The sequence below is a fragment of the Camelina sativa genome, chromosome 2 (genome assembly GCF_030686135.1).
Source record: "Camelina sativa cultivar CO46 ecotype springtype chromosome 2, ASM3068613v1".
Classification (NCBI taxonomy): Eukaryota; Viridiplantae; Streptophyta; class Magnoliopsida; order Brassicales; family Brassicaceae; genus Camelina; species Camelina sativa.
Window position 1 is genome coordinate 20,527,406 of NC_141881.1, and position 27,560 is coordinate 20,554,965.

Genomic DNA, 27,560 nt, shown 5'->3' on the forward strand with positions numbered 1-27,560 from the left:
ACTTTTGTATTCTTGTTGGTAACAGTAATCTTTATAATTCTTTTCAGAAAAGTTCTAAAACTTTTATAGATTTCTTTTCCGAATAGCATTATTTGTCAAGTCTAAAGACATTCTCTGGTGAATTTGCCAAACTACACACCATAGATGATAATTTGCAAAAAGAAATAAAAAGACATAGTGATAATTTTAACTGGTATGCTATATATTGCACATAATTGTTAGTATTTAATATTTTGATCACATGAAAATAATGTTTCTTTACAAAACTTAATGCGCAGAAACTAATCATAAATTTTTTTTTATAAGAAGAGGCTGTAAGTACTGCTCACAATTTAGCAAAATTTGGATGTATTGATAACACTTTCTATTCTGAATTCTATATAACTCAGCCTCAGTGACTTCGGAAAACATTATGCATTGATAATTTTAAAATTGAATAAAGTTATCATTTGTGGAAAAGAAAAAAGTTATACACATGCCAATAATCAAAGCGTAGAATTGTACTATATAACCATTGGCATTTAATTTTATAAATTGTATTAAAACCTAGTATTAAAGAATTTGGAAGAAATTGAACAAATCAGAACTTTTTGTTCTTGTTTGGAGGATAGTGAAGATACCCTTCCGTATCAAGTATTCAAGTATTCAAGTATCGACCTTTCCACTTAATGAGTTGTACAAAAAGGTATTTTCATTCCACTTTTGCCAACGATTTTTTTCTTTTTTTTAAAGGGAAAATAAACCCAAAAAGCTAGGCTGCGAATCGAACACGTACCTTGCGCGATTTCAATATTACGAAGAGAAAATTAAATTAGTTAATCAAATAATAGTTAAGGGTGAAAGGTACCAAAGAGGCAATAAAATGACAGAAATAAAATAGTTAAAAAAGTCAAGATATACTTTTAATGGGTAATGGTGAGCACTTAAGGAAGCCAGCCAAAGCTTGGTAAGACGACGAGTCTTACTTTATATTATGAGAAATGAAATGTCCCACACGATTTGTGTATCACGGTAGGACTCTCCTATAGGCTCGTTTTCCATATTTTATTTGTTTCATAATTACAGCCCACAAGATCACTAAAAAAATGATGTGAGATCATCCTCTAATCACACCCATGTTAGGTATTATTAAACTATTACTACTACTTCAATCCTACGTCAGTACGCTACACACAGCCATTTAAAGGTATCATGGAGAATATAATTCGAATACATAACACTCGACATGATTTTTTCTCTACATATATGCATTAGAGAAAGGTCATGCAGAAGATGCAGGCCCCTACCCATTGTACCAAGTTGGTACTACTACCCAACGTTATATAAAAGCCACATTTCACCCATACGACAACCTCCGGTCCTTTAGCTCCTCTTTTGCTTCTTTGCTTCCTTCGACCTGACTGAATTTACTTTTACTTGTCTTTTTTTGTTCATTGTCCAGCATCACGTGCTAATGCCCGCCCCTATCTATGGCCTATGAACACTGTCTTAATTGCCTACTAAACGTGCTATGCTAACTTTTCCGATGATCGGTCAATGCCGGTCAAGCCCCAAAAGTGAGTTTAGTGACCACTAGCTTGTATTGTTATTTATGAATTTGATGCTTTGAATGTGTAAATGTAATCATAATGGGATAAGATACAAATGTTCTTAGATCTAGACCATTTTCTGATATATGCAAAATCGTAAGGTAAATAAGATTTGAGAATCGACTAAACTGAATTGGATAGTTTCAATACTAATGTCAAAACGTCAAACTGTCAAAGTACCCATTGTGGCCATTAACGTGCACTCTCGTCATCCTCGTAAAAAATCACAAAACAACCCAAATGTATTCTAAACCAATCAAAGTTTCAATCTTTTCACAACACACGATTTTAGTTGAAATCAAGAAAATAAAAATCTCGACTTTGATCATCATCTCATCTCTCTGACTCTCTCGGAGTTCATCAGCATCCGATGAAACTCCTTCCAAGTCCAGTAACCTTCCCCTTCTTCACACCCTTAATAAATTCAAAGCCTTTCTTCATCAAACCCACCAAACTCTCACTCTCCGTCTCCGTCTCTGTCCAGACTCCACCGCCGGACTTTGATTTCCGCAACGAGATTGCGTCGGACTCACGAGCCGCAATCGCTAAAACTTTCCCGGAGTTGCTTGACCTCGCTGATAACGGGACTTTGGTTCTGGTCCAGAAACAGAGCTTTGGCCCTGTTCCATCTTGGCGCAAGGAGTTCGTTGAGCCGGAAGCGATTTGGCTTGTGGGTACTTCTCATATCTCGTCGGAGTCTGCTTCCGTCGTTGAACGCGTCGTTCGTACTTTGAAACCTGATAATGTCGCCGTCGAGCTCTGTCGTAGCAGGAAAGTCAAATTCTTTTTAGGGTTTTATGTGAAATTTGATGAGTTTATCTATGAAAGTTTGAGAATTTGTTGTCAATTTGATGAATTGAGGGAATTGGATTAGGTATTGAGAGGTCATTGTGTTGTGATGGGAATTGTGATTTGGGGAACAAAAGTATCTGACAGTAACACATTGCAGAGGTTGATGTTGGTATTGCAGAGCTGGGATTATGTATACTTCGAGTGTTGGAGGAGAGGCTGACACTAACTTGAAATCTGGAGTGTTGTCGTTGACTGGAACAGGCTTTCTCGGTGCTGTAGGCCGGAGCTTAGACTTGGGTATAACTATCTAATCAAAGACTTCACCTTTCTTTATCCATGTACTTGGTTTTGCTTCAATGTTTGATTTTTTTTTTGTTGGTGTGTGTGTTGGCTGGTTGGGATGATCATAGGAGGCCAAACTGCGTTGGCCTTGCGGCTTCTCTTAGCGGTTTTCTCTTCTAAGTTATCTTCTGTTGCTGACCGACCTTTTGGGGATGAGGTATGGTTTTGAGTATCCATATGATTTTAAAGGTTCGTTTTTAGATATTGAGAATGTTCTTGATCAAACTTTTGCATGTAGTTTCGTGCTGCTCGGAAAGCTTCTGAGGAAGTTGGTGCACAGCTGGTTCTTGGAGACAGACCCATCGAAATCACAGTAATGTTCAACAACTAAGTGATTGTTTCTGTAGTTACATATGCCATATGGATATGAAACCAATGGGACTAATGGCTTTCTTTAATGTTGTAGCTCGAAAGGGCTTGGAACTCTCTGAAATGGGGAGAGAAGCTTAACCTGGTGATGGCTGTGACTCGGGCAATCACATCTTCATCCAGTATATCCGCAGCTGAGCTTAAGGTTTTTATTTTCTTTTCCCCAACTCGGGTTTAGTTAAACTTTGAAGACTATGATAAAGTTTGTAACTTTGGGGTTTGTATACTCATTGCAACAGGAACAAGAAACAGATGAAAGCAATGGAAGTTTGCAGCTATACGAACGGCTAAGTTTCTCATACCCATCACTCTTACTACCTCTAATACACGAAAGAGACACCGTAAGCATAAAAAACCGCCAAACTAATTGAAGTAGATAATAATACTTTGTTAAAGTAATGTTCTTTTTGCTTGGACAGTATCTAGCTTGGTCGTTGAAGAGGAGTAAGGCAGTGAACGGTTGTAAAACAGTAGTGGGTGTGATCGGAAAAGGACACATGAACGGTGTGATCTACGCATTGGTGTCGGACTCCGGGGATCTTCGGTTTAGAGACTTGGTGGGAAGAGGAGATTCATATAAAGGTGGTACAACATCATCATCAAACGGCTGGATTCAAAAGGTTTTAAAAAGCCTTGCAAGAGACACCATTATAGGGTTATTGTTATGGGAGTTATATGAACTGTATCTCAAGTTTGTGATGATGAACCAAATCCCTTCATGATATTGTTACAAAAACAACTTGTCATTGCAAATCCAAAAATGATAGTGTAAAATGGGTATATATAATATGATTTTTTTTTTTTCCAGATTTTGTATTTTCATTTTTTAAAGAGATTATTGTAGAATCTTGTTTGTATAATGAATTTACATTTTGTGTGTGGTTAAGACTTAAGACAAGAGGCCCAAAGTGGATCCTAGTTATTAACGAAAATAAAAAGAGTCTTTAATCTTTATTAGACTTAAATTTAATACTATTAACAAAATCAAATTTATTTGACCACAAAAATAAAAATAAAAATAAAATATATATAAAATCTGTTTTCACATTTATTATCTGCGGAGCCTCGAAGAAAGCAAACAAACAAAAAAAAAAATCTAGAGAAGCTTTTTGTGTATCCTCTCTAGGGTTTCGACTTTGAGCTTTCGACGGCCGGTACGATTTTTCAACTTTCAAGTTTAAGGGTAATCTCAGAGAAGCTTTTTCTTGTCTGTAATTTCTATAAACCTTAATTTTGATCTCTGTGTTTGGTCTCTCGCTTTTCTCTCTCTCTCTCTCTCTCTCTCTCTTTTCTTGTTCGTCAAATTTCACTTTTCTTCTTTGAATTTTTGTTGTTGTTGTTGTTGTCTCTAGCTTTGGTTTTCTCATATAATTTATGTCAGATCTGAGGTTTTATCATAGCTGGATGGATTATATATTACTTTAAGCTGCACTTCCTTTGTTTAACAGCTTGATTGGGATATTATTTAGGTTTGTGATGTATTGGAGTTTGAATTTGAAATCTTTATGTATATTTTGATTAAAAGTTTGAATCTTTTGTGATAAATTGGAGTTGCCTTTTAGTTATCTTGAACTATATTTGCTGTGGAATGTTATGGGTTGTGGATGAATCTAAAGTTTTAATTTTTTTAAATCTTGAAGTATATCTGATCATATTTTGCTGTGGTGGGTTTATGGGTTGTGGTGATTATAGTTTTAGATTTGGAATTTTGAAGTATATTAAGGACTAAAAATTTGTTGTGGTTTGGCGTCTCTGTTATGTTCTTTGTCTATATTCTTTAAACATATGTTCGTGTGTCTAATTGTTTTATTTTGGGTGTATTATGTGCTCTGTCTGGTATCTCTTTTGTTGCTTTGGTTGTTGAGAGGAGCTATAAAATCGTTTTCTGTGGTCTGTTTGTAGGAAACATGAAGCCTGTCTTCTGCGGGAACTTTGAGTATGATGCTCGTGAGGGTGATCTTGAGCGGCTTTTCAGAAAATATGGCAAGGTCGAGAGGGTTGATATGAAAGCTGGTAAGTCTTGGCTTTTTTTTTTATCCTCTCTTAGTTTCCTTCTTTTTGTTTTTGTTTTGGTCAACTTGGATGGATAAAAAGTCTTGTAAACCACTCCAAATCCGATGAACAAGCCAAATTCAATAAAAAGCATTGTTCTTGTTTCCACGTACACGCTCATTCCATAAGCATCTCTGGAGGACCGTCCTTTTGCTCTCTGCATCCCACGTTCCACGCTCATTCGATAAGAATCTCTGGAGGACCGTCCTTTTGCTCTCTGCATCCCATTGGTTCGTCAGTCATCTGATTCCAGCATCCGCCTAGCCACTTGAAGCACCCGGCATGAAGTACATAGCATACCTCAGAAGAGAAAAGATCCGAGTAATTTTAGGGTAAACCGCCATACTCAAAATTTGATTTTGGCGCAGGATTATTTGGGATGCCCATTCTCCCACCCTGCCCCATTGATGGACCATATGGAATAATCCATTTCCTGCCTCATCTGCGCAATGGCACTACGTTCCCATAACCCCCGCCTTAGTTGCATTTCATTCCTCTTGACTTTTCCTACTCTTGGACATGCCTCTTTGGTAGAATCATACCAACCAACCTCTCACACCAGAGGCAGCATATCAAAATGGAGAATGCACCACCGCGTTTCTGTTCACAATTCCGTCTGACCTCCTCCTCCTCATCCTCATTTTCAGTTGTTCTTCTTTGACATATTAATTCCATAATGCAAGGTCTGTAAAACTACTTATAGTTTGTAGAGTTTTTAGGTTCTACGGAATGTTCAAATATATTTGTCACAGTAAGTATTTGGAAGGAGGAGTCTTTATATTAGAAGTCCTATTGAAGGAGGTTCATTTACTTGGTTTACTTTATATGATTGTTCTGATTTCTGCCTCTTGGTTCTTTCCGCAGGGTTTGCTTTTGTCTATATGGAAGACGAGAGAGATGCTGAAGATGCCATCCGTGCGCTTGATCGCTATGAATATGGCCGCACGGGACGCAGGCTCCGTGTTGAGTGGACAAAGGTAGAAAATTGAATATCATTTTTAAGATTTTACTAATACTATCGAGACGGATCTAGTGATTGAATGCAAATTTCTAATACATGGTATAGAATGACCGTGTAGCTGCTGGAAGATCAGGTGGTGGTTCAAGGAGATCATCGTCTAGCATGAGACCTTCCAAGACTCTGTTTGTGATCAACTTCGATGCACAGGGCACTAGGACTCGGGACTTGGAGAGACACTTTGAGCCGTATGGAAAAATCGTTAATGTTAGAATTAGAAGGAACTTTGCGTTTATCCAATATGAGTCGCAAGAAGATGCCACCAGAGCACTGGAATCTACAAATTCAAGGTTTCTTTCTTTTCTTGTCCAGTTTCACACTCTCATTTGTCCTGAATGCTTTCCCTACTTACAGCTTCCATCATTGTCTGTTTTTTTTTTTTGTTCTTGCAGTAAGCTGATGGACAACGTGATCTCAGTGGAGTATGCTAAGAAAGATGATGATGCGAGAGGGAACGGATACAGCCCTGAAAGACGCCGTGATAGGTCACCTGATAGGAGAAGGCGGTCACCGAGTCCTTACAGAAGAGAAAGGGGAAGTCCTGACTATGGCCGAGGTGCTAGTCCAGTAGCTCACAGGAGGGAAAGGACTAGTCCTGATTATGGTCGCGGACGACGCAGCCCTAGCCCTTACAGGAGAGCCAGACTTAGCCCTGATTATAAGAGGGATGACCGTAGGAGGGAGAGGGTGGCTAGCCCTGAGAATGGAGCTGTGAGGAACCGAAGTCCGAAAAAGGAACGTGATGAAAGCAGGAGCCCTCCTCCATATGAGAAGAGGAGGGAGAGATCGAGGTCAAGGTCGAAGTCAAGCCCTGAGAATGGTCAAGTTGAAAGCCCTGGACAGATAATGGAAGAAGATGCAGTAAGAGGATATGATGGTGCAGAAAGCCCAATACGCGAGAGGTACCCCATCTCAAGCTATCTTTAGATTACATTTTGAATCATATCTATATCGTCATATACTTACATATTTTTGTTTTGTGGTTTGACACTGAAGCAGCCCCTCGCGTTCGCCTCAAGCAGAGGAATGATTGGATGCAGACAAAATGATTGTGTGAGATTCACAAACGAAATGTCTCTCATGTTCTGAACTGAAGTCTTTGCTATGTCATGCTTTAGTTATTTAGTGTGTTCGTTTTGAGTCTTGTTAAGAGTGCTTTTGTAAACTTCATTTATTTTGACTCGTAAGGATTCGCTTATTGTAGTATTGGTGAAACGTTACTCTCGTTGGGATTACATTATCTGACTTTAGTATCTCTTTTAATATCAAAGCACAGCTAAAAAATATAGTCGACAATCACAGCTAAACGTTACTCTCGTTAGGTTAAGGTCAGTAACGTTTTCTGCACACTCCGTTAATCATCAACTTTGAGATATAGAACATTTTGTGTTTCACAAATTGTAAAACTAAACACATAAAAGTAACACTTTTCTTTATGTCCAAAGGTTACAGGGTTTTATATAGTAAAGTGTTCATGATATTTAAAATAAGGCAGGGATTATAAGGCAGGGATTTGTACGGAGAACCTTGTGAATAATTGTCGATGAAAATAACATAGTACCTTTTTTTTTTTTTTTTTTATCTTAATCTAATCCTAAACCAACGAGTCACACACTAAGCTCGGCTCCCGAACCGTACGACTTTTCTTTATGTACAAAGGTTACAGGGTTTTATATAGTAAAGTGTAAATATGGACGCAAAGCTCAAAACAAACGGACAAAACTATAGTAAGTAAACATCAGATTCATTACAACTGTCAGTGGTTAGACATACACACTCCGTTGATCATCAACTTTAAGGTATAGAACATTTTGTGTTTAAGTAACATTTTTCTTTATGTACAAAGTTTACGGGTTTATATAGTAAAGTGTAAATATGAACGCAAAGCTCAAAACAAACGGACAAAACTATAGTAAGTAAACATCAGATTCATTACAACTATCAGTGGTTAGACATACACACTCCGTTGATCATCAACTTTAAGGTATAGAACATTTTGTGTTTAAGTAACATTTTTCTTTATGTACAAAGTTTACGGGTTTATATAGTAAAGTGTAAATATGAACGCAAAGCTCAAAACAAACGGACAAAACTATAGTAAGTAAACATCAGATTCATTACAACTATCAGTGGTTAGACATACACACTCCGTTGATCATCAACTTTAAGGTATAGAACATTTTGTGTTTAAGTAACATTTTTCTTTATGTACAAAGTTTACGGGTTTATATAGTAAAGTGTAAATATGAACGCAAAGCTCAAAACAAACGGACAAAACTATAGTAAGTAAACATCAGATTCATTACAACTGTCAGTGGTTAGACATACACACTCCGTTGATCATCAACTTTGAGATATAGAACATTTTGTGCTTCACAAATTGTAAAACTAAACACATAAGTAATAAATAAGTAACATTTTTCTTTATGTACAAAGGTTACGGGTTTATATAGTAAAGTGTAAATATGAACGCAAAGCTCAAAACAAACGGACAAAACTATGGTAAGTAAACATCAGATTCATTACAACTGTCAGTGGTTAGACATACACCTAGGTAGAAACGAATATGGTGAATGGTGATAAGTGCCATTTGTTTTATGTGATGAGTAAACTTAAAATGAGGATGAAAAAGAGGGAAGTTAGGCAGAAACATTACTATAAGGGAGAGGTTGTGGTAAAGAGTGGGTTTACTTATTAGGCTAAAACTACTAGAAAAAGTAAAAAGATAAAGAGGAGTGTCTCAGTTGTTGAGACATGAGAGTCTAAAAACGCAACTCCAACTCACACACACACATACATTATCTCATCTTATCGATTACTAGCAAAAATTCAAGCACTGAACGCAATCTAACGTAACCATTCTATCTTTCAATGGATCTTGATTGATAGATTTGATGGAGACATTATTAACTCCTAGCTTTGTTCTTCCCAACAAGTTTAGTGTCCTTGAAACATGCAATCGTTAACGTCACCAAATCGTTCCAAAATATCATAAAACTTTCTTAAAAAAAGAAGAAAGCTTTGGAAGTCAAATTGAATTAGAAAAGGGCCGGGGAACTGTACGTTTCTCTGCTTATAATTGAATAATATGTCGACTTAACTTACTTAGATTGTATAGAGTATATTATGAGAAAGTAAAATACAAAAGAAATGGTATATTATAATAAGAAGTGTGCTGGTCCCAAATAAATATGGACCGGTGGATGTGTAGCCGTATAAAATGATGACTGGATGAATCACCCTTATATTGTGTTGCTTTAACACCTACAAGTCGCTTCATTTTTCATTTTTTTTTGACTTTCTCAACACAAAACTCTTTATATTATTATTACGGCTTATAAAGATTGAAGACAAACTTTTGTTTTGTCTCTCTTTTTTATTATTCTTTATAATAATATTGTAGGAATCTATTGTTGTGATTATCTTCGGGAAAGGGAAGCAAAAGAGCTAATCAACCTACTCATAGATTTTACAACTAATCACATTTCATTAAAATATTGTCTTAGCTGGAAAGATAGATTGTGATTATAATTATAAAATGAAAAGATGGTAAATGGGGGACGAGAAGTTGGTTACGAATTTATCTCTAGAATCCAATGAATGTAGTTGATATTCATTGACACATCATATAGTTATACTATTGAAACCTTTAAAGTTTTGATTATAAGTGAAGAAAATAATGAAAATGTCATTCAACTATAATATCCATAGTCAATGTTGATGATTCGTTTTCAACTAAATGAAGCAATGTTCTGAGTGAAACGAATCTACACTATCCTACAATTTGTTTTTTTTTTCAACATTACAAATCCTACCCATTGTTTAGATATTAAATTTATACATGGTTATTTCTAGCAATGATCATTTATTCACTTTTTTCAATGAATAATTTTGTAAGCAATCTATGCCATAATTACGGGCTCAGTTTGAAAAACCAAACCCCAATTTTAATCATAAATCCAAATCAAGATTTTCTTTTAATTTTTTTTTAATTTTTTCTTTTTCCTAAGTGATCAGAATTGAACCAAACTATATGTGTTGCCAATATAGAAAACGAACCAAATAAAACGAAAAACAAAATACTAACTTATCCTTTTACGTATTTGATATGAGATTCACATTTTTCTCAGTAGTTAATTTATATAATTTTTTTGGACCTTTGTTTATTTGCCGTAGCTTTACTTGTTTTGTCATTTACTTTGTTTTGTTTCTCACAAGTCATAAGTTTAGTACACATCATGATTAGAGAAACACGTGTTATAGGCAGTAAGGTTCTTTAGTACAAAACTTCCAGAATGAGATCTACCGAAAGGCGTTTTATATATTTGACTCAATGCACTTTAAAGAAAATAACCATTAAAAGAGCAAAAATAGACAAATAAAATGTACATACATGTATTAATATATTCTATAGCTTTTCAACATATCGACAACGTAGTCTCGTAGCAAACTACAAAAGAAAACAATTATATTTATATAGGACAAAAAAGGTACGGCAGAAAAAATTGCACGACGAGTTGCCATCGTCGACACTCGACAAGAGATAACCATGACCACCTCCCTCTATTCAATTCCAAAAGTATGATAGATAAGAGTCTAAAGGTTTAATCAGTGCTTATATATTTTTATTTTTTCTTCATCAGTTTCTCTCAATATAATATCGAAAGGAATATATATATATATATATATATATTTAATTCAATAATCAATTGTATTGTTGTGATAAGATATGCTAGCATATATTTCATAGTGACATCATTAACATAATAACATTGTACCATTCACATAATGCAAAGTTTTATTACCCAATATTAATACATAAATAATATAAGCCAAATCATAAGTATACTAAGATCATACATATCACTCTCTAGAAGGGTTTTATGAAATTTGCTTATAATCGGAGTTTACTTGTTTGTCAATTTGTTCATCAAAATATCTCTAATTCTACTCCGATAGAAGTGCTCTTAGGTCATAAAACCATGATATATATATACAAATTCAACACGGTATATAAAGAAAAGATAAGTTAATGATATTTTGCATCTATATGTAATATTTTATTGCATTATGTCCTAGTTCTTCCACAAGGTGGCGCAAGGAGGTTACTAAGATCCAACTTGTAAATTAGCGTGTCAAATAATTCTCTTTTTGAAGTGTTCCCACATAATTGGATCACAAGTTATAAGTCTCTAAATGATAAGTTTTATTCGACTAAAAATGATGTGACATGTGTAAGAAGTTACGAAAACTAGCTAGTAAACCACAAAAGATCTCCTTGCAGTTTACAAATGCTCTAATATATAAACACGAGAGACCCGATCGATGAAAAAGTCTTCGTCCTATCAAAACTTGTACTTGTAGTTTATTTATTTTTTTGTTGAAGTAAGGACAAAAAGATTTGCAAAACATCACAATTATAAAAGAGAATTCAAATAGGAAAAGGATAATGGGTATGGGGCACATGTTAAGTCCCTTTTATTCAGTTGTGTTATGAAAAGTGTAAGTAAATTCAATTTAATGAACTGAAAATATTTATACAGTGAATGACTGTAACTCTCACACACTAATTATAAGCAATTAACACTGGCGTACACTTCAAAATAAACAATCACAAATTTGGCGTATATAGAGATATATAACTCCGCATTTCCAGTTTTATACAGTAGAAAATAGATGATAATCATGCAATCATTTTAGCAATAAACAAATTTTTTAATTATTCACTGTGATATATATTAGAAAATATATATCAGTATAGTTGGACATGGAATAAAATTTGTAAATTTAATTCTTATATTATAGCTACTGTATATGATTTTTCTTTTCTTTTCTCTTTTTGTCTTAAAATACAAGTTCTCTTCTTCTTTATGGTTTATTTGGTCCCAAAACGATTTTTTTTTTTCTCTTCTCCAATGTTGTTGAACACTATTTTGTTCAAACACTGTTTTGTCTGGTCAACGTCCGACCAGCCAATACCACTTCATAGTTAGCATATTAACGAACTTCCAATTATTTTTATTGACCAGAGTTTTCATATAACGTATAAATTCCCCTTTAACTTTTGTTGAATTGACACTTAAAATTAGTATAAAAGCAGATTAGGAATTTATATATTACCACATATCATAATCCAAATCTAAATTCGAAAATTGTTGTGTGAGTAAACGATAAACTTTTTTGTTTGTTCGTTAAACCCCAAAACTCCACCAGTTGGCTAATTCAACGCGTGGGACACACACCGCGTGTAAACTCGCGACTTTGAAAAGTTATAAGCAGAAAAATGATAACCAAAAACAAAAAGAAAAGAGAGAAGATGAAGTTTCTATTTGAATAGGTTAAAAACCCACTCGATCGTCAAGTACTTAGTGGCACGTTAAACATGATAATTTGACCCGTCCCCTTGTTTCAGATTATTATTACGTTCCGTGTCAGTTAATCTAAAATTCTAATCATTTCGTATTTGATTAAAAGAGACTTGTGATGATGAAAAGTTAACACTTTTGTTGTGTTTGTGTACTTGTAATTTTTGAAGGATCGAATGAGTCTTCGATCGTAAGGGTTGCCTAAAGACGAAATAATGTATGGGTGAATGTTTTTGAAAGCTACGAGAATGATGAGTTCTTGTCCAAGGTTAAAAATCATAACGTGAACAAAAAATTAACATTGATAGCTAATATGGCAGACTGTATTCTTATCATAAGATTTCAATACACAATGTTTTTTGTTTTTGTTTTTTTTTTTGTTAAAGGATTTGCTTACAGTCAATACACAATGCTTTTGATATGTCACTATACAAATTTATATCCAGTAGAAACGTAAACATGTTCACTATCAAATTCGATATTTAGTTACACACGTGCGTACAAATTCAGATACAATAGAATGTACATGTATTTATATTTACATTGAACTTGAGTAAAATTAAAAGAAAAAATCTATGACAAAAACCAGAAAATAATAGATATTTTTTAAATGACGAACGACTTTATACTTATATTGATTTATGCGTATTCTACCACGTCTCATTTATACACATACAAACTGAGTAAACTAAACAATGTACATTATATGGTACACTGAATATCGTATTCTCTGACTTGGAAAAATAACATAAGACAAAAATAAAATAAATACTATAAGAATCAATATTTTCTTAAATTACAACTTGATGTATATACATTAATACATGCTATCAAATGTGTTACTATACAGATTCAAAACTTAGTAAATACCGTGTGCATAGATTTAACCATAGTACTTCACGTGTATACAGAATTCAAATGGAACAAAATACACAAATCTATATTTAATATCGTATATGTTGACTATATATATAAAAAAGAAAAATATGACGGAAAAAAAAGAAAAATAATAATTATTAAGTCGTATATTGATTTATACGCATGCTACTACAATGTCACATTACAAAGTCAGACTGAGTAAAAATCTTATGTACTATATAAAATATTAGACTTATAGCTAACTACACATTTATGCAAATCCAAATGAAATGAAATACATGTGGAAAAAATTAAATCAAAAAGTGTTATAAATAAGCGTGTGAATTTTTTAACATATGACTTAAAAGGAATACTAACAATATTAAAATCCACCACTCCTCTCTATATAAAGCCAAATGCACAACCAATCTTCTTCACACCTAAAAAGAATCTTCTCTCTTCTCTCTCTCTCTCTCTCTCTCACACACACATAGATATTGACAAAAACAAAGAAGAATGAGTCAATCAAATCGTGTCAGAGACGAAGTTACAATACCTTTACTCCAAAAAAGCTCTCATCAGAAACTACATTTTCTGAAAGATTACTCCTCTGTTCCCTCTGTCTACATAAATGAAGCCATCTCAATCGGCAAAATCTCTTACCCTTTGGTCCTCACTGGTCTCTTCCTCTACGTTCGCTCTTTCGTCTCTCTGTCTTTCCTCGGCGGTCTCGGAGACGCCACTCTCGCCGGTGGCTCTCTGGCCGCCGCATTCGCAAACATCACCGGATACTCTCTTTTCTCTGGTTTAACCATGGGAGTTGAGTCTATCTGCTCTCAAGCCTTCGGAGCTAGACGGTACAACCACGTCAGCGCGACTATTAGGCGAGGGATCATCCTCCTCCTAGTCACTTCTCTCCCTGTTGCACTTCTTTGGATGAACATGGAGAAGATTCTTCTAATCTTGAAACAGGACAAGAAGCTCGCGTCCGAAGCTCATATCTTTTTGCTTTACTCTGTTCCAGATCTCGTTGCTCAATCTTTCTTACACCCATTAAGAGTTTATCTCCGGACGCAGTCAAAGACTCTTCCTTTATCAATCTGCACAGTGGTCGCGAGCTTTCTCCACTTGCCGGTCACGTTCTTGTTAGTGAGTTATCTCGGTTTGGGGATCAAAGGCATCGCCTTGAGTGGTGTTGTGTCTAACTTCAACCTTGTTGCCTTTCTCTTCATCTACATCTGTTTCTTGGAAGAGAAGCTAAGTGTGGACGAGGACGAGAAGGTTACAGAGGAGACGTATGAAGATAGCGTGAGAGAATGGAAGAAACTGCTCTGTCTCGCGATACCGAGTTGTATATCGGTTTGTCTCGAGTGGTGGTGCTATGAGATTATGATTTTGCTTTGTGGGTTTCTCATAGACCCTAAAGCAAGCGTTGCTTCTATGGGAATCCTCATCCAAATCACTTCCCTTGTTTACATCTTCCCTAATTCCTTGAGCTTAGGAGTGTCCACTCGGGTGGGAAACGAGCTTGGTTCGAACCAGCCGCAGAGAGCTAAAAGAGCCGCCATTGTTGGACTTGGTCTCAGCATCGCCCTCGGGTTCACGGCTTTCACGTTCACTGTCTCGGTTAGAAACACATGGGCGATGTTTTTCACAGATGACAAAGAAATCATGAAGTTGACTGCCATGGCTCTGCCAATCGTCGGCTTATGCGAGCTTGGGAACTGCCCGCAAACTACGGGTTGCGGGGTTCTCAGAGGCTCCGCGAGGCCGAAGATCGGAGCTAATATCAACGGGGTGGCGTTTTACGCTGTTGGTATCCCGGTTGGAGCAGTTATGGCGTTTTGGTTTGGGTTCGGATTCAAGGGACTTTGGCTCGGGATGCTCGCGGCGCAGATCACATGTGTGATTGGTATGATGGCAGCTACGTGTAGGACTGATTGGGAATTGGAGGCTGAAAGGGCTAAGGAGCTCACCACTGCGGTGGATAGTGGCAGCAGTGACGACGACGTAAAGGAGGATGTGGAGGCTGGGATGGTTAAAATATAATTAGGGAGGAATGAGTCAATCATGGGACGGTCATTAACACAAAAAAAAAAAAACAAATTAAATTGACTTTCATTTGAATTAATTGATAACTTTTTTTCTTTATTGGAGAAGGGGAATCGTTGGATGATTAATGTAAATTTTTGTAGTGTATAATGATAACAATTATTGAGAGATTCATCTTTTGTACTCAAGGTTTTAAAATTTATAAAAGATTTAAAGAAAAGGTTGACCAAAAAAAAGTTGTATAAGGCTATGAATTAATGGCTACAGAGTTTCAAAACTAGGTGGATACTATGGAACAGTTTCTACCATTTTGCCACGGTAATTTTTTACCATTGTTTTGGACTATAGCCTTATACAATGGTATCCGGTTAATGTTTTGGACTATACCATTGTTTTATATAACCTATTTACAAAAAAAAAAAAATCATGAATTTCTACTTAATGTTTTGGAACGTCTAGTATCCGATTAATACTCAACTTGATTGTTTACACATATAAAGACTCCGAAAGGTGCATGATTCATGCCAAGTTATCTATATATAAGGAGCCTTTCATCATTTCTTGTTTGGCCAAAAATTACCATGAGACCAACATCCATATGCAAATGCAACCAAAGCAATTTCATTTGAATAGAAAAAATATACAAATTCAAATAGAACAAAACTCATGTGTATAAATTTACATTTAATATTGTGTTTGTTGACTGAAATAAGAAAAAAACATATCACAATCACAGAAAGTAATTTATTTTTCTAAACAACAACGACCTTAAATTAGTCGTATCATATAGTTTTATATGGATGTTACCATGTATCACTACTAGGTCTGGAATTTGGATAATCCGTTCGAGTTCAGATATTATCTGATCGGGTTCAGATAAACGGATTTTAAAAAATAGAACTCATTGAATATATTTTGATATTTGGATTCGGTTCGGTTCGGGTAATATCGCATTCGAGTTGATTTGAGTTACAAATTTCAAAACCTGATTCGTATCCAAACAACTGGATACCCGAAAAAAAGATTTAAAATTAATTAAATTCAAATAAATTTAAACTTATTTAACAAATAATTTTAAATAATTTGATTACTTTTTGATATTTAGGTATAAAACTAATTGATATATTCAAAATTATAATTATAATTGTGGGCAACTGAATTATATTAATGCTAAATATTATAAATATTTTTAGATATATTTATATATTATGATTTGATGAATACCCGAACCGGTACCATGTATAACCAACCCTAACCCGAATCCATGGGTATTGGAAAATAGAACACAATAAAGTTTTATAGGTAAATCCATACCCAATTTAAACCTGGTTTTTTGGATCGGGTTCCAGACTAGATATTCGGGTACGGTTTTTATGCCCAAGCCTAATCACTGTATATTCAATTTAGTAGAAACTATGTGTAAAATTAAATAGGTTGCTCAAATTCGAAACTTTGACTTGAATATATAACATATTACAGAAATGGCATACTAATAATGTGAAAACTCATACTACATTCTTTATATAAAGCCAAGCGCATTAACAATTATTATTCACAAATCACACCTAAATTTTATTGACAAAAAACAACAAGAATGAGTGAATCAAATCTTGCCGGAAGCGAAATTACAACACCCTTACTCCCGAGAGTCAATCATGAGAGACTACTATTCTTAAGAAATTACGTCTCTCTTTTCCCCGTCTTCATAAATGAAGCAATATTAATCGGTAAAATCTCTTACCCATTGGTCCTTATAAATATCGCCAGCTACATTCGCTCATTCATCTCTATGTCCATCCTCGGGGGTCTTGGAGATGACACTCTTGCTAGTGGTGCCTTTGCCATTGCATTTGTGAATATCACTGGATATTCACTTTTCTCTGGTCTAACAATGGGTATTGAACCTATTTGCTCCCAAGCCTTTGGCGCTAGACGTTATAACTATGTCCATGCAACTATTAAACGAGGAATCATCCTCCTCCTCCTAATTTCTTTTCCCATTATGCTTGTCTGGATCTACATGGAGAAAATTCCTGGAATGTTGCTACAAAACCAGGACCTCGTGTCTGAAGCTCACATCTTTCTGCTTTGGTCTATCCCAGATCTCTTCATTCAGTCTTTCTTACACCCACTAAAAGTTTATCTCAAGACCAAATCAGAGACTCTTCCTTTATTATACTGCACACTGACCGCAAATCTTCTTTACTGGCCAATCATGTCATTTTTTGTGACGTATCTTGGTTATGGGATTAAAGGTTTTGCCATGAGTGAAGTTGTGTCAAATTTAAACCTACTCGCCTTTATCTTCCTCTACAATTGTTTTTCTGAAGAAAATCCAAGTGATGACGAGGCCGAGCAGATTTATGAGGAGACATATGAAGATAATGTGAGAGAATGGAAAAAACTACTTTGTCTCGCACTACCATATTGTATATCGGTTTGTCTTGAGTGGTGGTTCTATGAAATTATCACATTTCTTTGTGGAGTCCTCTCAGACCCTAAAGCAAGCATTGCTTCGATGGGAATTATCATCAAAATAACTTCTCTTGTTTACAGTTTCCATCATTCCTTGAGTTTAGGAGTCTCGACCCGAGTTGGAAATGAGCTTGGTTCCAACCAACCACAGAGAGTGAAAAGAGTAGTCGTTGTTGGACTCAGTCTCAGCATTGCAATGGGGTTCATGGCTCTCACATTTGTTGTCTCTTTTAGAGAAAAATGGACTAGGCTTTTCACCAACAACGACAATATCATTCAGTTGACTATGAAGGCTCTGCTAATCGTTGGCTTTTGCGAATTAGGGAACTCTCTGCAAACAACGGGATGCGGCGTTCTTAGAGGATCTGCGAGACCGATGACCGTAGTTATCATTAATGGAGTGTCATTTTACGCGGTTGGGATACCTGTGGGAGTAATTATGGCGTTTTGGTTTGAATTTGGATTTGAGGGATTTTGGAAAGGAATGCTCGCCGCACAAATCACCTGTATGGTTGGTATGATGATGGTAATATACAGGACTGATTGGGAATTGGAGGCGGAAAGGGCTAGGGAGCTCACAATGGCAGTGGCTAGTGGCAACCACAACAACGAGGACGAAGTTGAGGCTCAGCTAGTTGACCAAGTGGTAGTAAACTAGTTGACCATGTATGAATTATCCTGTATACCTAAATAAAATAAATAAAATAAATAAAATAAATAAAATAAATAAAATAAATAAAATAACTAAAATAAATAAAATAAATGGTAAAAGTTTGAATGATGTCATGTTAATTTAAATAAATAAATAAAAAGTCTAAGATAGTCAATAATAATGTCTTTGTTTCGAGTTAATTGGTAACTTTTTAGTAAATGTGAGATGCTGATGTAAATTTTGTAGGATACCAATAACAACCGAGAGATTCATCGTTGCAATTTCATAAATCGATTATAACTTTAGGGCCTGACTGGTTCTCCCGCTAGCTCCCACAAACGCTACGTTTGCAGTTGCTAGCGGTTGGGGCCAATCACATAAACCGTTTATACCGCTTCTAACAACTGAATTCCAAAAATTGGTTCTCGCAAGCATTTGCAGTTGCGGATGATTGCGGTTGGAATATTATTATTATTATTATTTATTTATTTTAAAGACAACAATTTATTTTTTTCTATCTTCTATATATATGTGTTTTGCTATTTGTCACATTACTTGATGAAATTTTTGTTGATAGACCAAATGCATAAAGTAATAAACATTTCACTATGAAATTTATTTGTTTTTCTAAATAATTATTGTAGTATTTTTATGATTTTTAATTATTAATTAAGTTTAAAAAAGTTTTTGATATTTTAAAACATTTATATAATTATATATCACATTTATTATGTTTTAACTGCTATTGCACTCGCTGGTCAACCAGTCGTAAACCTCCTGCAAACGCACCAATTTTAAACCGCTAAACCAATTGTTTAAAACGTTTAATAACGCTTGAAACCACAACCATCTATTTTTGCAAACTCCCGTAACCGCAACCGCAACCGCTGCGTTTGAACCCGTAGTCGACAGCAATGGGAAGTCTTTAAACGAATTCTAAACTCATCATGATGCATCTCTCCGTGACCTTTTCACCACTTCCACGTTTGCACCATAAATTGGTTCGTTATCCTCCAAAACAATCTAAAACCTATAACCAGCTACCAAATAGAAACATTTGAACTCGAATATAAAATTTTATATCAGCTACCAAATCGTTATGGTGCAATCTATAACAATTATATCAAATTAAAGAGACTAACTAAGTACAACTCAATTTTATCTAATAATACATTTGATTAATTATATATAATAAGAAATAGAGATTCGTATCCACGAAAACTAGTAAAATATGGTGAGGGAATATCCTCCCTTTTAAGTAATTCAAAGGGCACTCTCTACAGATTTTGTCTTTACAAAACAACCAAAGTGAATAATAACTCACATCACTTGAGGCACTTCAACAGTTTTTCATATATTAGTTTATTTGTACTTATTTCTTAAGAAATCCCTGTCTTCATGGGAAATCGATTCACTTATGTGATACTATAGTTTAATTTCGTTTGCATTACGTTTCAAAGTGGTCGATCTTTTTGTTCGCTAAACGTATCATTCTTCTTCTAGCAATTGGTATCGCCATTTATATATATAAATATATATATATATATATATATATATATATATATTATGATGCATATATTCATATATATGTGTTTTATTTTTAGTAAAAAATGCACATACATAACTTTTTAAACTAAATGCCTGAATGTCCCTTGCCATCTAGCTACGAATTAAAAGATATTGATAAACTCTATTATTTCATAATTACATAACGTTTTGAATTATATATTTACTTTTTTTTTTTTGTATTAGAGCATTTCCAACAGATTTTTCTATTTTTTTCTTCAAAACAGAGTACTCTGTTTTAACTCTGTTTTATAGGAGATGAGTTTTTTTTTTTTTTTCCTTTTCCTACTAAATTTCTAATTATAAAACAAAATTTTCCAAAATTTAGTGTAAATCAAAAATGGAAATTTCTAAATATATATATTTTTAAAACGGAGATTTCTGTTTTAGAGTTAGAATAGTATTACAGAATTTTCTACTCTAAAATAAAATTTAAAGCAAAATATAGAGTGGGATTGAAATTAGTGTTAGAGATGTTAGAATTATATCTAAAATTCTCTGACAGATAGTAAAGTTAGTGCAGTTTCTAGTGTTCTTTAGATTTAATAACACAAAAATAATCTATGACGTAAAGAAAGAGACTAGAGAAGAGTGATTAAACAAAAACAGAACCTGGGTTAAAGATCCTTAGAAGTGAACTATATGGATTATTATTGAATTAATTACTAAATTCTTTGATATATATTTTTGAGAAGGAACTACACTACACAGCATCTTTTGTCTTAACGTGGCAGCTTACGAGGACTGAGAAAGATTTGGTTAGGAAACACAATGCCAAGAATCACTCATGTTGGAGTATTGATAAATTCTTCTAACACGTACAACTCCAAAATTTGTGATTTGCTAATTAATTGATTTTAAGGATAGGGGGTACTTACTTCCTAGGACTGAAGAGCCAATTACACTTGTTATTGTTCTATCGAATTACTAATTTAATATTGAGATTTCCACATGTATACAGAAGATTTGACAATTAATGCCAAAACATTATTGAAGTTTATATTATCATTCCTTAAAAAAGAATTGCATAAAATATATATCAGTTTCTCTATTTGAAAAAAGTGGAGATGGTTCAGCAATATTATCACTTTCTTAATTATTTTATGGTTCAGCAATAATTTGAAGTTGATGAGATGAAAGCATATACATTAATAATATCAATGTTGTCACATGCATTAGTACCTTATATTGATCATATTCAGGAGATTCTGTCTCCTCGGCTTGTGGTTATGAAACACACACAAAATAATTATTTAAAAACCCGAGCTAACCCTTTGACTAATTAAGAATCGTTATACTAGTATATACTCCTATTGACTATAGAGCGGCCTCGAAAGGCCAGGCCAAAAAAACTGAATCCTACTATATCAGATTTAATAATACTTGCATAGTCTCGGGACTATGGAAACGACAAACTAAACTAGAGAGAATGGCACAAGTTTCATGAAAGCTAAGCGACTCAGAGAAATTACCAAATGTATTTATGTTTGATTTTTTAAAAATCAATTTTGTCACCACGAAAAGTTGTGTGAATTACGCGAATACTCTAATTGTTTGGTCGATTTTTTAATTATATGCATGTAGGAAAATGTATCTAATGGTCTTTACATCTCAAAATGTTTACATTTGGTAGAAAAATGTTTGACGATTTTCGATTGTCATAAAAATGAAAATGATCTGTTGATAATATTCTTGGTAACATATCATAGACAATGACGCCTCTGGACATAAATTGTCCAAGCGTTACAAATACTAGGACATAAATTATGAGTATGGAAATGTTAACTAATGATAATCACAGTGGCTATGACCACAATGACAATGCCTAAACCACGGAGACAAAGAAACAAAGGACACGACGACAGACAGAGGGGGTACTAGCTATGTTTTGAGAACGAAACAACAACGGAAACTTTAATAAGTTCATCACTCTGATTTAAAAATTAATTGTGATTAGAGCATTGAATAGTTACAATGTTTATAATAGAAATATCATCGTCAATTATTGTGTATGCCTCTTCATCAAACAAGAAATAATTATCTTATTTACACCATCCATTTTTTTTTTTTTAATTCAAAACATTTAGATATATACAACATACATGACAAACATCTGCAGTTAGATCATACAAGGTCTCTAGTCAGCATCTAGTTGCTGTCGATGAAAACATTTTTTTTTTCTAAAGGTAAAAGAACCTAACCCGTAAAACATACGGATTCAAAGAAAATGAACAAACGGATGATGTCAAGAAAATATATTCGAGTAGCCTCTTTACACAAATTAATTCAAAATGTACATATGACGTTGAATAATAAGGAAGTCAAAAATTGAGAATTGAGCTCACCAATAAGTGATTATAATCGATCACAGTTATCCTCGATACTTCCCACTTTGGAGCAATAGCCAATAGTGAACAAACTTGAAAATCCTTGATATGGTGAAAGAAGTAAAGTCTAGATACATTTTTTTCTTAGTGTTGTGGAAACAAAAAAGAGCCTCATATAGATCCTAAAATAATGATTGAACCATATATATACTTGGAGACTTGGAGGTTTGATAATTATTTGCTATTGTGAGGACGAAAATTAATTTTGCTACTAATGGTCAGAGGCCATTTGATGCAAATTGGCTTAACTAGATTTAGTGTTTGAGACTTTTGCTTTACATGAAAGGGTATTACTGAAAATGCGGGTGCTAGTGGCAATAGAAATATAATCCCAATAACAATTGATCCCTTTGTTTATCGAAATTATCAGTTATATTCCTATAAATTTCATTCATAGCTAAAATATAAGTAGTATATATATTACACTCATAAGTTGGCCTTTGTGTTCATGGATTAGCTTATTGGCATTTGCACATATAGTTTCCACGTAGATTACATGTATGTGTAGATGTAATTGTATGCTATGTTGTTAATATTCTAATCGAAGACAGAACCATAAATGCATAGAATATACATATATTCTCGGTTTACGCACGTGTCCTCGTATATCATCATTCGTCACTCCATTACTATAAGCGTAATAGCGAATAAGATACAACGAGGTTGATCCCTACTATGTTAACAAATAGATTAAAATGTAAGAAAGACCTAATAGGCCACAGATTTATCAAATTATTAAAGTCAAATCATAGATAGAAAGTGGTGGGCTTGAAGGAGACAAGACAACGGAAGTGAACAAAGAAAGAGGCTTTTGCTGTTCGTTCCACAGCCTCACTTTGGTCTTTTGATTAGCTGCAATAGTCACTTTTAATTCAAATTTATTCATCGTCCTATCGAAATGACCAAAAGCCGTACACACAAATAGTGATACTTAATTATTTTATTTTTTTATATGTAAGGATTCTTGATTCATTTGGAGAGACAGATTCCTTGTAAGCCCAAATGCTTATTGGACTAGTCTTATATCATACGTGTTATTATTAACCAATGGCTAGTTGAAGTCTAAGATGCATTATTGACTTTGTTACGTTTTATTCTGATAAAGACGTAAACAAGTTAGAGGGTCTTGTCGCTAATTTATTGGTTTTGTAGTTGTATATACCGACTTAGAATTTATAATCATAACTAACAAAGTTTATTCAAAGGACGTATCACGTACGGTGTGCATGCAACCCCAACCCAATGCTCATGCATTTGACTTTTCCTTTCGGGCGTCAAAAATACGTTCAAACATTCAACTATATTTAAAAGGGTTTAAGTATATACTAGTCTTCTTCAAAGACATGTTGACGAGTGACGACAACAACAAAAAAACTAGCTAGTTTCTGCAAATAAAGAATGAAAAAAATTGCAAGTCCTTGATAGTACAAGTCTGTGGATACCATTACTATTGTATAACCACGTATCTCTCCGTTGCTGGTTTTAGAACTAACCGATATATTCGTAAATTACAATATATAGAACTTAAACAGTATAGTTATAATATGGCAAAAATACCCAAAAAAAAATCCAAGTTATTTTTATTTGGAAGTTTAATATCCAATGGTTTTGCATTGGAATAAAACCGTCTCGTGTATTCTTTGATACTTTTTAAAACATCACGTTATATTGATTTGTCGAATCAAACATCCGACTTAACAGGCGTTAATTTGATTAACAGAATTTCTTAACCGGGTTAATTAAACCAAACACGTGGGTAATTAATGTTAAACGAAAGACAATGTTGCTCTTAGTTATTTCCTCCAAATCGATTTGCTCAAACCCTAAAAACATAATTCCCCCATTTCTTTTCTTCTTCATCATGTGTGTTCTTCTTTGAAAAACTTATGGATCGAGTAATGAGTCAAAGTTCTGGGTCTGATGCAAACTCAGGGAGACGTTTTGGGGATCCTATATGCAATTGTGGAAAAGCGACGATTGTTGTAAAATCATGGAAAAACGATAATCCAGGAAGAAGATTCTACATATGTGTTGTTCATGGGTTCTTTGGTTGGACATATGAAGAAAAGCCGTATGGTTGACAGAAGATTAGCTTATTAGAAGCTAGAGATGAGATTCGTCATCAGAAAGATGAAATCAAAACGCTTAAAGAATCTCTGAAGGCCATGAATGAACATGGTGTGAGTGGTGCGATGACGATGATGCATTCTGGGTTAGTAAACAAATACGAGCAAGAGAAGAATCAGCTTGAAAATAAAGTTGTGGCAGCTACTGAGAGAGAGAAAATGCTCCGACAGTTCATCGTGTTGTCCTGGGGAGGATTAATTGTCGTAATTGTGATGATACTTGGATTGGGAAAGTAGCTATCTTGGGTTGTTGTTGTTGTTGTTGTTTGTTATTGTTGTTTTCGTTTAGTCTGTTGTATGGTTAATCTTTGTTTGATGTTATTTGAAATGGAGATTTCCTAAAAATCAGTACCATTGATCCAAAAGAGCCGTTTAGTTTGATAACATACAAGGATCCCACCAAAATATCCTCCTAAATAGATCATCGTACCATCCTAATCAATCAGAACCTAGAAGACATGAACTTAGTTTTTTTTTTGGTTGCCAAACATCAAAGAATTTGTCAGTCCATGGAGACATAAAGAAAAAAGGCAGTTTAGGAGCTTCATCTGATCCTTTGCCACGACCTTTACCACGAGCTCTAAGACGACCTTTTCTTTCACCATTTTTAGTTCCAGGAGGAAGTCCATGAGCACGTCCTCTACCAGCTGCGGGAGCACTTGAATGCTGAGGTTGTTCTGCGGATTGACTTTGAGAAACGATTGGAGTGGACTGGCTTTGAGCTTGCTGCCACCTCTTTGGTGCATTGTGTATGCTCCATGGATCATTATTATCCTAGGGAAACGCTAAAATGTCACAAACAGAAAGCTCTCATAAAAGAAACAAACCAATAATGAAAATTACCAGTTGCTTTCTTGGTCTTCCTCTTTTGCGTGTAGGAGCTGGTTGTACAGCCGGATTTTTGCAAGTGCCTTTATTATGACCTCGTTGCTTGCAATTTGTACAAGTTACGGTTTGGCCTTCCCTTGTAGCCTTGGACGGATTGGTTGATGATTCACCTGGTTCTTTTATCCTAGCATACTTCTTAGGACGCCTATGCTTTTTTCTTTTGTCAGGCACTTCAATAGACCATTTATCTGTTTCAAGTCACAATCTCTCTCCATCTCCTCCAAAGTGTATTTTGCACTTCAAACACTCGAAAGCACTAGACACAACAAGAAGACATTCACGATTAGTACAAACAAATACCTAAAAACAGAAATCGAATTGAAATCTATGAACCCTAAAATAATAAAATCTATGAACCCAAAAATAATCAATTTCACCCACCCAATCAAAAATAATAGAATCTATGAACGATTTTACTCACCCAATCAAAAATAATAGAATCTATGAACCCTAAAATCCCTAAGAATTAAAATCGGCCCCAAAATTGCAATTGACTGAGAACCCAAAACCTAAAAACCTGAAATCGACATACCTCATCTCCGTGATACTCTCAGAATTCACGCCCAAAACACTGAACCCAATCAACAAAATCAAACGCCTTCACTCATCACTCGATCCATAAGTTGTTCAAAGCAGAACACACACGACAAAGAAGAAAAGAAATTGGGGAAATATGTTTTTAGGGTTTGAGCAATTTGATTTGGGGGAGATAACTAAGGGCATTATTGTCTTTCGTTTAACACCAATTACCCATGTGTTTGGTTTAATTAACCCGGTTTAGACATTCCGTTAATCAAATTAACGTCTGTTAAGTCGGATGTTTGAATCGACAAATCAATATAACATGATGTTTTAAAAAGCATCAAAGAAATACACGAAGCATTTTTATTCCAATGCAAAACCATTGGATATTAAATTTAAAAATAAAAATAATTTGGGTTTTTTTTGGCATTTTTCCCTTTATAATATTCACATTTTATAACTAAATTCTATTATTAGATACTTAAGTGGTAAAACTTAAAAGCGTTTAAAAGTCTTCATTTGGTCATTTTAACATATTGCGGAAAATTCATACATATTTCATATTTTTTTTTTAAATATGTGAATTTTCATTAGTGAAAATAGATTGTACAATAGCTTTGTTACAGGAATATAGAGCTTGCCAAAAAAGGGAAAAAACAAGAACTATCTTAGATATAAAATGAAATAGGGAAAAGCCCCTAAACATATCTCAACCAATCACGCATGAGACTCTTGAAATTTTTTGAAACGAGTCGACCTGTTTTTTTTTTTTAATAATAATTAACTAGTGGTCTCATACCCACTAGCCACCTAACCACAATCAAACCAAACAGCAGAAATAGCCAAAAGATACCAATAATCAATAACTAATAATTAATAAACCAATAATAGTGATAATTCAACCAAGTCATAAAACATAAAATCAGCAACATAGCAATGTTCTACTGACTCAACTCTAGCAACCTAATAGAAGCCAGACAACACATCAATGAGCCACTAGAACATCCTCCTCTTCATTGCCTTGATTCCACGATCATACTTTGCCTTTACCTGCATCACAACACATGAAATGCGTGAGTATTTTATAAATACTTAGTGAGGCAATCATCCCATCTATTAGGCTATACACACAAGCAATTGAGATAACTCTAACCATAAAAAAATCAATAAACAAACAACAAACCAGAACAATTACATCGACCGACACCAAACCATGCATCGAACGACACAAGCTTGCATTGACCGACACAAGGCTCGCCTGCATCGACCGACACCAACACTACATCGATCGATGCATGTTTGACATTTCACGAAATCCCTAATTGCATCGATCGATACCTCCACATGGCATCGACTGACGCTCCTAGGTCAATTCACGCTGTCCTCGCATTGCATTGACCGACACACAAATTGCATCAATCGACGCATATGCCGAGCATCTTCTTCCCCGAAGCTCCTCGCCAGATCTCCGTCCCTAAACCACCAAAACACAAACCAATGCCACAAA

General features: G+C 34.6%; 3 protein-coding genes and 2 pseudogenes across 18 annotated transcripts; all 5 read left to right on the forward strand.

The window, feature by feature from the left end:
• Positions 1–1,762: 1,762 nt before the first annotated feature.
• LOC104726982 (uncharacterized) lies at positions 1,763–3,899 on the forward strand. Of its 4 annotated transcripts, none has more exons than XM_087465433.1 (7): positions 1,763–2,364; positions 2,560–2,678; positions 2,792–2,880; positions 2,962–3,036; positions 3,130–3,237; positions 3,332–3,433; positions 3,512–3,899. In XM_087465433.1, the coding sequence occupies exons 1-7, from the start codon at positions 2,333–2,335 to the stop codon at positions 3,812–3,814; spliced, it is 828 nt and encodes a 275-aa protein (XP_087321559.1). In that variant the 5' UTR covers positions 1,763–2,332; the 3' UTR covers positions 3,815–3,899. The 4 variants fall into 4 exon arrangements, with proteins under 4 accessions (XP_087321559.1, XP_087321562.1, XP_087321567.1 ...); XM_087465436.1 differs by having other exon boundaries at positions 1,816–2,364; positions 2,539–2,678; XM_087465441.1 differs by having other exon boundaries at positions 1,830–2,381.
• Positions 3,900–4,092: 193 nt separating this feature from the next.
• LOC104726997 (serine/arginine-rich splicing factor RS41) lies at positions 4,093–7,275 on the forward strand. Of its 12 annotated transcripts, none has more exons than XM_087465475.1 (8): positions 4,150–4,275; positions 4,995–5,105; positions 5,274–5,431; positions 5,513–5,827; positions 6,009–6,121; positions 6,211–6,452; positions 6,555–7,064; positions 7,162–7,275. In XM_087465475.1, exons 4-8 carry the CDS (start codon positions 5,821–5,823, stop codon positions 7,190–7,192), a joined length of 903 nt encoding a protein of 300 aa, XP_087321601.1. In that variant the 5' UTR covers positions 4,150–4,275; positions 4,995–5,105; positions 5,274–5,431; positions 5,513–5,820; the 3' UTR covers positions 7,193–7,275. The 12 variants fall into 12 exon arrangements, with proteins under 12 accessions (XP_087321578.1, XP_010444287.1, XP_010444302.1 ...); XM_010446012.3 differs by having other exon boundaries at positions 4,173–4,275; positions 7,159–7,275; XM_087465482.1 differs by having other exon boundaries at positions 4,179–4,246.
• Positions 7,276–13,771: 6,496 nt separating this feature from the next.
• Positions 13,772–15,544, forward strand: LOC104727028 (protein DETOXIFICATION 50). The gene has a single exon (XM_010446022.3). It carries the CDS (start codon positions 13,902–13,904, stop codon positions 15,432–15,434), a length of 1,533 nt encoding a protein of 510 aa, XP_010444324.1. The 5' UTR covers positions 13,772–13,901; the 3' UTR covers positions 15,435–15,544.
• A 1,449-nt stretch (positions 15,545–16,993) lies between these two features.
• On the forward strand, positions 16,994–18,693 carry LOC104727037 (protein DETOXIFICATION 50 pseudogene; annotated as a pseudogene). The gene has a single exon (XR_015580910.1). The product of XR_015580910.1 is annotated as a protein DETOXIFICATION 50 pseudogene (transcript).
• Positions 18,694–24,415: 5,722 nt separating this feature from the next.
• Positions 24,416–24,880, forward strand: LOC147948923 (uncharacterized; annotated as a pseudogene).
• Positions 24,881–27,560: the final 2,680 nt, after the last annotated feature.